The sequence below is a fragment of the Tachysurus vachellii genome, chromosome 7 (assembly GCF_030014155.1).
Source record: "Tachysurus vachellii isolate PV-2020 chromosome 7, HZAU_Pvac_v1, whole genome shotgun sequence".
NCBI classification, from domain to species: domain Eukaryota; kingdom Metazoa; phylum Chordata; class Actinopteri; order Siluriformes; family Bagridae; genus Tachysurus; species Tachysurus vachellii.
Window position 1 is genome coordinate 9,953,943 of NC_083466.1, and position 11,434 is coordinate 9,965,376.

General features: G+C 38.3%; 1 protein-coding gene across 2 annotated transcripts; it reads right to left on the reverse strand.

Moving 5' to 3' along the window:
• Nucleotides 1–1,968: 1,968 nt before the first annotated feature.
• On the reverse strand, nt 1,969–11,345 carry arl8 (ADP-ribosylation factor-like 8). Of its 2 annotated transcripts, none has more exons than XM_060874164.1 (6): nt 10,307–11,345; nt 5,798–5,858; nt 5,569–5,716; nt 4,617–4,700; nt 4,175–4,326; nt 1,969–3,588 (listed from the first exon to the last, which is right to left on the reverse strand). In XM_060874164.1, the coding sequence occupies exons 1-6, from the start codon at nt 10,350–10,352 to the stop codon at nt 3,540–3,542; spliced, it is 540 nt and encodes a 179-aa protein (XP_060730147.1). In that variant the 5' UTR covers nt 10,353–11,345; the 3' UTR covers nt 1,969–3,539. The 2 variants fall into 2 exon arrangements, with proteins under 2 accessions (XP_060730147.1, XP_060730148.1); XM_060874165.1 differs by lacking the exon at nt 10,307–11,345 and adding an exon at nt 9,760–10,108.
• Between the last annotated feature and the right edge of the window lie 89 nt (nt 11,346–11,434).

An 11,434-nucleotide genomic window follows, 5' to 3' on the forward strand; every position in this document is an offset into this window, starting at 1 on the left:
TGTATTGTGAGTCTGGGAGCTTTTCCTCTTACTCTGTTCTTATGTGTTTTTAAATAAAATAATGTAATCCCTGGAAAGTGATATTTTCAAAGCTGCAGTGGGTTTGCATGACATAAAAAAAGCAAAGTCCAAAAGCTGACTTATAACATGGTGTGATGAACAATGACTGCAGGTCTCCCAGCTCCTGTGGCTACAAAACAAGCCCAAATCCCAAAAGTGATTATGATGATATGCTTGTATTTGGTTTTTATCAACCGTAGTGCTGTGCTTGTGCATGACGACAAAACTTCTCCATTTTGGTCTCAAACAAACATAAGTGGTGTTGTAATTCTTTTTGAAGAGAAGTAGATTTTCCTAGCCACTCTCCCATATTTGTTCAGTCTCTTTCTGATTGTCTTGCTAATTTGTTCTGACTGTGTTAATATTTAAGGGAATAACATTGGCATTTAGGTGATTTGATTTAGCTCATGGGTTTTTCTTTATATTTCTGAGCAATAAATGGTCAGAAGTTCACTTCTGGGAATCCCAGATCTGGGAAGATTGACAACTGTCTTGAAGGCTCTCCATTTATAAACAGTCCTACTCACTATAGAATAGAGAATTTTAAATTGTTTGGATATGGCTTTAAAACACTTCCCAGACTGATACAGTCAGACTGACTGACGTCATGACTGATGTCCATTCTTCTTGGAATGATGAAGGCTTCAGAACACCAAACTGCCCTTTTATAGAGTTTCTCATATTTCTTGAGGATTATCCAATCTCAAGTATTTCATGAGTAACACTTCTCTTAATGATTGTAGATTTTATTTATATTGTTGCTTTATTTTTTATGACAACATACTGTTATCTATTGTTTTTTGTGTTTATAGAAGTTACATGGTTACTGCTCATTGGCATACTCTTTGCTTTAACTAAAGCCAAGTTCAATATTCCCAAAGCCATGGCACTCACTCCAAACAAACGCCTCACATTCATTTTGCAAACCTCTTTTCTTTCTAACTCCCAAAAACATGTCAGTACATGGACTGGCTACTCCAAATTGCTCAAAGGTATTGGTGTATGTGTGTTCTGAAGGCTTATACTGTACTTGTCAATAAGTCAGTCTGTAGTGAAGTGAAGCTTCAATTCTCTGGAGACAAAAACAAAGAATAGGATGATTTTTACACTGAACTCAGTTCCAACAACGTTATAATCTACACAGCTCATTGGATCAGTCCATGTTTTAAATGTTTTTCTGCACAAACAGCGTTCATATTGACTATATAAATGTAGGATGTCACTCTTATCGTTCTCGATGGCTTATGTAAATGTATCGATTATTAGTTTGTAACAATATATAGGTCATTTGTCAGCCTTTTGTTTGTGATATTCTCTATTTAAGATGTTAGATGTCATTTTTATACCAAGCTTTATACTTTGTACATACATTCTGCAAGTAGAAATTAGAATTATAATATAGTCAAATACTGCATATATTTATTTTGATGATCTGTCTTTCAGGACAAATATGTTTCAGCTTGACATGAGTCAGGTTTAAAAATCTAATATTTGGTTTCTTGTAACCGTAAAAACTAAAGAAATTTCAATTTCCACTTGTCATTTTTGCAATCTACTTTGCTTGTTATGTTTTAGCTCATTAATCGCACACTGTTATAACAGAATGATTGAATTCTTTGCCACTTTTATCCTTCATACAAAAAAAGTGTATATTTTGTATTCACTTAGATATCAACCTTTGGCTCTGGTTGCTGCCTGTGTGGCATTTTGCAGGTTCTACCTATAGGGTTTTTTTTTTAACCTCCCAAAAACTAGTATCCAGGATGGGTGAAGTCTTGCCTCAGATACATATTTCGATGTGCAAATACAATATGTGGTCCACTGACCAGTGCTGTTAAAAGCTCATCAAATCTCTACAGAGCATTTGCAATATTAAACAATTAAAAATGCCAGCCACACAAAGACAAGTTCAAAATAAAAGCATTTATTATAAAAATTACAGAAATATAAATGTTGATACATATTTCTCCTGATTATGCAGAAATGGCACGTTTGAGATTTGAATGACTGATGAAATGAGGAATCTGTGCCTACTTTATGAACTTTGACCCTTTTGTTTTCACTCAATCCATTCACCAAAAAAATATACACATAAATTATACACGCATGCTGGAACCAATAGAATTAAAAAATATGGTTACTGATAGTGAGGCAAAACCATCAGTGATTTCCAGATCTGTACTGTTTGGTGTGCAAGCAGGCAGCATAGTTTTACATTTTACAAAAATAAAAGCAAAAGGAATGCACAATTCCTCACGTAGGCCAATACAAACACAGGCGTACCTGTGAACTCCTATAACGACTTTCCAATGTCAGCAAAAAAACATCTGGTTCCTGTGAGGGATCAGATTCACCCCAATATTAATATCAATTAAAAAATAAGTCTTTCCATCTAGATATTATCATGATGTCTCTTTTGTTCCAAAGGAATTTCCAAAAAAAAGAGAGGAAAATGTTTGAGTATTCATACATAATATGTTTGCGTCTTGGTTTAAGCCCATGACTTAAAATACTTAGAAATTGCTCATGAGCCTGACTGACACACACACACACACACACACACACACACACACACACACACACACACACACACACACAAAACTGAGTAAAAGTGTTTAGATGCAGCATATGAATCACCAGTATAAAAATAATACAACCTGGTATCTTAAATATTGAAACAATACAATTAACTTTCAATATTCAAGTTTACCCATAATCCATTTTTCAGCCTCAGGTCAGCTAAAGAACATGTTGTTTTAGTTACCAGTCCTCAATGCAATTACATTTGAGGTATGGAAACATCAGCCCATTATATGTATAAGCAGAAGTCTGGGGTGTTTGAGAAGCTTAAAAAAGCAGATATAAATAAATGAAACAAAACCTTTATTACTGACCTAACCTGTTCCCACATGTCAGTGGTCAGCTGTGGCAGGCTGGGGAAATGATGGCTGCTCGAGTGCTTGTAGTGCTGTCAAACTGAGGTAATGTGACATGATATGTAATGTCAGTTCATGATATGTAGTGGTTTTTGTTTGTTAAAAAAAACACACACCTTGTAAGTCCCCAACCAACCCAAAACAAGCAACAAATTTCCCTGACCAATGAATTGACCGTTAAAAAAAAAATCCAGTAAAATACACCACAGTCCCCAACTTTCCTAGACAGAGAACTTTTCCAAAAAATTGAGTTTGAAGCTCACACACTCCTTCCTCTCCGTATCATTTGTGTTCCGCTTCTTTCAATCACATGATTACATTTGTCCTGAAAAAAAATGAAATATCCATCCAATCAAATCAACCATCATACAGTCATTCCGAGGTGAGGTAGGTGTCCAAAGAGGTCGATCATTGATCACGAGCTTAAATTCAAATAACAATAATAATAATAATAAGCAGCAGCCAACAAGATGAGGCCAAGTTGCTGCCAGATGTTTGATGTGAAGGCTGTAAATGAAGCCAGTCCTGTAAGGGAGCTGGAGGCTATCTGAGTCCCACCCTTGAGGTCATCCACTCCAGGCCCTGGCACAGACTGAAAGAAAAACATAGCATATTAGACAAATGTTGCCTGTCTAGATACTTCTAAATGCACAAAGTCATGAAGTCCCACCAGTCATGAAGAGGAATAATGGGCAGTTTCAGGAAATAGGAGGGAAGTGGGAGTAAAAGTAAAAATGCGCTCCTTCATTAAAGGTTCTTGTGTCTGGACGGTTCTTTGTACTGTGCTAACGAAGTCAATATGGTGTGAAGTCATGCACCAAAATTGTGACTGCCACAAAATTGGAAGTACACAAATTTTACAAAATGTCTATATCTAATGCAGCATTACAGTTTCTCTTCACTAAACCTAGGAAGCCCGACCTGCACCCAGATGACAATACCCCTGTGCACAAAGCAAGATGAAATGGACTTCCTCAGGCTTCATCATCCAACATCAGTACCTGACCTCATTAATGATCATTTGGCTGAATAAACCAAATCCTCACAGCCATGCTCCAAAATATATTAGAAAGCCTTCAAAAGTGTGGAGGTTTCATACATTTGTGCTGATCCCGTGTCCACAAAGGTTACAGCATATAGTGTATGCTGTAGTGTGTATTAGTGTGTGTAAGCCTCACCCTTCTCCAGTAAGAGCACAGCAGGACTGAATGTGCCATGGATGGTCTTTGATGGAGCTGAGGGTCAGGTATTTGGAGATCTCTGCTGCAGACATACAGCCCTTCATATCCTGCTTATTGGCAAAAATCAACACTGCTGCTTTACGCAAATCCTGAAAGAGTGTGAGTGAGAGCAAGCATTATTATATTATGTTAAATTATATTCAAACAATATGCAAAAGTAGCTACCTAACACCATTAAACACTAGGAATTATGGAAATAGCAGCCTGAATGATTAGGATTAAGGCTTCAATACCAGTATAACCTACTCAAGTCATTTGGGATTTGGGAACAGAATAGTTTAGTCTCTGATTTGTTTTATGCAAAGAAAAGAGGATTCAGAATAAACTCTTATCTATACACAAGCATATTAAGAGAGTTAGTCCATGTGTATGGGTTTACCTCATGTGCCAGCATTCTGTACAGCTCCTCTTTAGAGATAGCAAGCCTTTCTCTGTCTGTACTGTCCACTACGAGGATGATGAACTGTGGACAAGACACATAGAAAAGCTCACAATTTTACCATCCTCACGTTACAGTTAGCACACTTGCTTGCTATCACGTGTACATGGGAAAGTGTGTGTGCACTAGTTTGGAACATCATTCAGTAGCTGCCTCCACCATCTTGACCTCTCACACACAAATTGTTGTAGTTGAATAGCTGTTAAGTCCTTTCACTCAGGCCTCTTTGTCAGATGGTCACACACACACACACACACACACACACACACACACACACACACACACAATGTAAGAACGTCCTGTAACAGCACAACTGGCAAAAGCTCACTAAAAAGGTTTGTTACCCATATATATGCATCGTTATGGTATGTTATAGTCTCACATTTGTTTCCGCATTAATAATAATAATAATAATAATAATAATAATAATAATAATAATAATAATAATAATAATATGTATAAAATCAGTTCTGCCTTTAATTATCAAAAATATGAATACTGGATATCCATCCAACTATCCATTTTCTGTACCATTCATCCTACATGGCTTAACAGGGAGCCAGACAGACAGACACGCCGAGAGACAGACAGACAGACAGACACTCACAGACAAACAGACAGACAGACACTCACAGACAGACAGACACTCACAGACAGACAGACACTCACAGACAGACAGACACTCACAGACAGACAGACACTCACAGACAGACAGACACTCACAGACAGACAGACAGACACTCACAGACAGACAGACAAACCCCCAACCCCAGAATTACTGAAATAACAAGATCAATAAAAACAAAAAAGCTGCCATAGACATCAAGTGTGTACAGTCTAGAGACATGGACTGTAATCAGTATGCTGATGGAGAGTAATTCTGAAAGGGTACCTCAGTATTAGAGTAGTAAGTGTTCCAAGAGGACCGGAGACTTTCCTGGCCACCGATGTCCCACATGAGAAAGTGTGTGTTCTTCACAACGATTTCTTCAACGTTACTGCCGATGGTCGGAGACGTGTGGACGACCTCTTTCATCAGGCTGTGTGAGAAAAACACGAGTACTGCTTCAACACGATCTTCTAGTGAACAGTCACTTTAAAATAAACCAAGTGCTACTTACAACTGGTAAAGAATGGTCGTCTTTCCAGCATTGTCGAGACCCACGATGATCACCTTGTGTTCTGCCGATCAGAAAGGAAATATGTAAAGAATCTGGATTAACCCCATGTTTTTTAGTGAGAGCTGCTAATTTCTGGCTGAAGATGACACATAACCGTGTGGAGAACGTTTAGCAAAGTTTAATTCTCAACTGAGAAACAAAATGTCTGGGCAACTACCAACATGAGGGAGCAAGTGGCATGTCACACATAAACCCTCCTCCCCCACAACAGTGCCTGGCCTAGCCACCTCGCTCCACTATGACTCGGACACATTCATCCTGTTTTTACACGCAGCTCCTGAGTCACTCGGAGAGATTAGCTGAAGTGTTTGATTTAGACAATGCACGTCATACAGGGGACAGAAATAGTGACGAACAAATCATTACACAATCATTTTTCTCCTGATTTTTTATTTTTGTCAATAGATATCCGACATGTGGTCAAAAGGGTGGTTTTGTAGCTTGGCAACATTCAGTGGGGCCAAAAGTCTGAGAACGAAATTGAAAATGCTTTAAATGTTTTTTGTCTTTTCTAGTTTCATATAAACTTTTTTTTTTTAAAATATTTCACAACCAGAATTTTTTAAATATTTCAATTAATATTAGAATTTTTTGGTGTTTGGTACGTCACCAATTTGTTTTATTGACAGTCTGCACTCAAGCTGACACCCACAAACACCTACAGACCATTTGTACACAGTACAGAACATGCTCAATGTTACACATTTGCCTAAATATATATAGTCACCTGAAAACATACACAGTCCTGAACCACAACATTCAAGATACTGAGCATTTCCTTTGTGAACCTCTGATCATTTCCTTAAATCTAGACGTTAATTTTCAGTGTGGACTCAGACTTGGAAGCCACTGTATGTTGATACTGCACTAGTCAGTCCTTGCATGAGTAACTGCGGAAATTACAACAAAATCAAGCAAATACCACGACATACTCAAGTCCAAGTCACGTGACATCATAACATTCATTCAGCCCTGCTAGTTTCAGGAATCAGGAATCGTCGAAAAGTTAAAAACAAAAACAAAAAAAAAGCGACTTTACTGGTAGCAGTTTAAAATAAGAATATTCTTTACCAATTTAATAATAAATATTCAAGTAGTTTTTGTACACACACTAGTACACTGACGGTATAAGGTCTGTAGTAAAGCTGAAATAAAGAGCTTCATTACTGCCTAGAGAATGAAACTTTATGTGGCAGGGTCATTTCCTTCAATTCAGAATCAATCTATATCCTTTCTGAATCTGTGGCTTTAGTGAGGGTATTATTCACTATGTCAGCTTTTACATAACACAAGAAGCACGCTAGACACATACATAAAACCCACACACACGCATGCAGAGACGCAGACACACACGTGCGTTATTCAAAAAAAACATAATGGTTCACAGACAGCCCATGATCAAAGTTGGCACTCCAGTGAAAAAAAAGTTCGTGTGTATGTGTGTGTGTGTTAAAAACACAGAGCAGAAGTAGTCTGGCCTTTTTTGCCCTTTGTGTTTAAATGTGGACTGAGAGAAGGAAATGAGGGGACACAGCATGCTGGGTTTAGACAGCTGCACAATGCCATACAGGAAGCTGTAGCAATATTACTTCCTCCAGACTGACTGACCCACACTGGGACTTTGATTCCATGAACTGTAAAAAAGCAAACGAACCAGACAGCTCAGGCGAATTAAGCAAAAACTAGCACAAATTGCCCTTTGGAGATGTGCTTGAGGAAAAACGAGAAGGAGAACAGAATGTATTTGTAGAGCTTGCACGCTTTGTTTGTTTCACAGAACCAGAGTATTTAAATAGCTAGCTTGTGAAAATAACTAAATATCATGTCATGGAACATCCACTAATCAGCTTGTGGAAGTTTCAAACTAATCACGCTGTCCTGTTGGGATCAGTGGCTGGGATCAGCGATAAAGTCAGAGCATTCTACATCAGACTCGGCTTGTTGCCATGACCCTTATCTAAACCCAGAGATGAAAAAACAGACAACTTCTTGTTCACACAGTTGAATTGGTCTGCCAAAGCTGAGCAGTTACAATCACACTGTTTACCATTTATAATACGAGTCAGCATGTTTTTCACCATTGGAGAGTTTTTTTGATAACGGGTACTAACTTGTCTTACACATATTCAACACTTGCTTTACATTTAATAAAATTCATTTATTTTCATTTCATTGGCAGACCGCAGTGGTATAAAGAATAAGAAAAGAAAAACTCATTCCTTAACGCTTTCTAATTTTTAATAATTAGGTCAGTAAACTCTTCATGTTTGTGAACAAAGATGATTTAGTTTTGGTCTGAGCAGTAACAACTTTTCAATGACATTTGAATGGAGTTAAGCAGCAGCTCGACATTCTGTTGAAATGTTTGTCTGCTCGTCCTGACAGGATCGCCGGCTGTGCATGCATCCATGAATAGCATCATGGGAGGACAATATGGAAGGAAAATGCCTTGCTCATGTGCGTTTTGTTCACCGGGTCACCCAAGACACAAGGCCTTCTGTCACATCCTGAGTCAGAAAAAGGCCCAGCGTCTGTTCTGAGACACAAAAGCACTGTGGGGGGTGGAACACGCTGACCTTTTCACCCGCCACATTTTCATAGAAAAGAACTTGACACCCAACACCCCAAACTACTGTATGCAACAGGATTAAAAAAACAAAAGTTAAATGGATTTGCAGCAAACAAGACTCAAACCTGAAATCAGTCCTCACTCAGTCCATAGTACTTGTTTTCCCAAATTACTTTAGCATTTTCATGTTAGCATCTACACTTGTAGCTGAATTAAGTTTGTTCAGCGAGAACTCATCAAAACATTCACAACACTTTCCTTCAGCACTCAAAAAATAGAAATAAATGAAAAAAAAAAAAAAAATCATGAATGCTGAAATCATGAATGCTGTCGCTGTCCGTTGGAAAGCTTGTTGTACATTATTATTACTATGGCAACCAATAGGATGTGGTAGCATAGTGGTTAATGTGTTGGAATACTGACCAGAAGATCATGAGTTTGAATCCCACGTCCACCAAGCTGCCACTACTGGGCCCCTGAGCAAGGCCCTTAACCCTCAATTGCTCAGTTATATATATAGAAATAAACTATAAGTCACTCTGGATAAGGCTAAATGCTAAATGCCAGAAATGTAAATGTAAGAACACTAACTGATTACTTCGAAGTACAACAACTGGCAACTTGCAGAGATAAAAATCTGATAAAATCTCTGCAGGTGCAAACGTAGCGACGTAAATCGTGTGGCTTTTGCAGCATAACAAAATACCTATGAACAGACATTTTTACATTGTCATACGATAAGTCTCGCCCAATCATACAGTCCGAATCCATACTACAGAAACCTCTATTTCTCTAAACAGGGACTAGGGTCTTTATGATGATGATGATGATGAAACCTTCTGTCTGATTAATCCACTAGTGCTGTAAACACAGTACTTTCTACCTTTTAGCTACTCTGCTGCCAACCTTAACAAAACACACATTTTCATCATCATCATTATCTATCCAGACTTTCTATTGGATTATAACATGACACCTACAGACAGGACATGAAATGTTACAGAAACATACAATTAAGAACCATTAGAAGGATTTGATCTTTTTGTCCTTTTCGTTTATACACATATGGATATGCAACTATAGACACTTTTATACAAGGTTCAGTTATTGGCTGTGGAAAAACAATAAAGGTGATTATCATATGAATATCATATGGATTATCATATGATAAATTTAATGTTTGAAACATTATTGTCTAATGTTTACAAACAATTTTAATGTTTACAAACAACAATTTAATGTTTAACGTTTTTAATGTTTACAAACTTGAAATGTTGCTTGTAACAGAGAATGTAACGTTTGTGTATAAATCCACTAAAGCCATGTTTGTTACCTGTAAAGTGAATGTGTTCTGTTACTGAGTTGATGTTCACCTTCTTTCTGTTTGTTTAACGCAGAACAAACATCAGTTATAACTTATACGGTTGATTTTTGCACAATGCAGCCTCGAGATGTTTGTATTAAACGATCATTAGCTGCCTATCAGCCGTTTTTCCAACGGTCACTTAACCGCCATGTAGCCGTTAGCTAATCTGTTCGTCTTTACGTATAAAGAAGTAAAAATACGTGTCGGAACTTCGAATAAACAGCTGTTTCTCGACCGTTAGGAAACACTGACAGTTATTTAGTCATTTTCGGCTCGTGTAAACCTGAATTTGAGAAAGTAAACGTTCTGTAAGTTCGCGTTAACTCGATGAAGCTAACCGTAAAACTGCGGCTGATGCTGCATACTGTAGCGGGCGCGCGCACACACACACACACACACACACACACACACACGCGCGCGCACGCGCACAGCTGGACTGCTATCGTTAGCACCGTAAGTTATTGACCAGCTTTAACACACGATCATAACACACAACAACAACCTGATTACTTACCTTGATTACAGAAAAAGCTCCACAGTTTGGCCACAATCAGGCCCATGATTATTGTTGTTGAGCTCTGGAGTGAACTAGCGGCCTGCAGCGCTTTGTTGCTATGTAGGCAACGGCCTCCACATCTCTCTCACTCTCACACACACACACACACACACACACACACACACACACACACACACACACACACACACACACACAGAGAGAGAGAGAGAGAGAGAGCACTGCTGACCGATCTGTAATCCGCTACAGTCACATCACAGACTCCTCTGTGTGTGTGTGAAAAACAAACTCCTCTGAGGGAAAGAACAAAAGTTTGCACACAAAACTAATCCGACGTAGTTAAGCGGGCAGTAAACAGCAGTATGTTTAGATCTCTGACGAGCACCGAGCTATACACACACTAACACACTCCTCGTCCAACGCCTTCTAGTCTCCACGCGAATATAATCCACATAGCACATACAGTAGATTGGTTAGATGTGTCCGCCTCCTGCGTTACGATTGGTTAGATGCATCCGCCTGTTACGATTGGCTAAAAGTGAACGCTCGTGACAAAACCTTTTCTCAGTGGACCGAAAGAGAGTCAGATTACTTAGCTAACCTCACCAGTCAGAATCGACTCTCCCAAACGACACATTGCTGTTTTCTTTCTTATAAGACAAAGTTTGTAAGAATTTGACGCCTGATTATTTTTCTTTGCCTGAACATAGTTTAGATTTAACCATATTTCAGTATAATCAACCTACAAGATAACATTACTTTGCGTTATATTTAAGTCAATTTAAACAATTAAAAATCGTACACTTGCCACTTTGTTCACACTAACGAACGGCTCACATGTTAAAAGACGACTAAATGAAAATATATACATTTTTAATACACAGCAAAGTAACAACAACGCTTAACTTTATTTAAAAGGGAACACAAGGCGAGTCGGCTCTTCACATTAACCTAAATGATCCCTCTCTACGAGCCGACTCTTTTTAGTCTTTTTCGAACGACACATCACTATGCGATACGTCAACGGGTCCGTCATATTGAAAGGGTCAGCCTTCCTGCATTTAATCTGGTCGGAATGAATATAATATTCATTCGTAGATATCTAAACACTGCCTAATAAGACCGTTA

Excerpts from the sequence above, each read along its gene's own strand:
- arl8 (XM_060874164.1), bottom strand. The coding sequence starts at position 10,352 with ATGGGCCTGATTGTGGCCAAACTGTGGAGCTTTTTCTGTAATCAAG. Across the intron at positions 5,717-5,797 it reads ACGACCATTCTTTACCAGTT|CCTGATGAAAGAGGTCGTCC; the intron begins GTAAGTAGCACT and ends TTTCTCACACAG. Across the intron at positions 4,327-4,616 it reads ACAGAATGCTGGCACATGAG|GATTTGCGTAAAGCAGCAGT; the intron begins GTAAACCCATAC and ends ACACTCTTTCAG.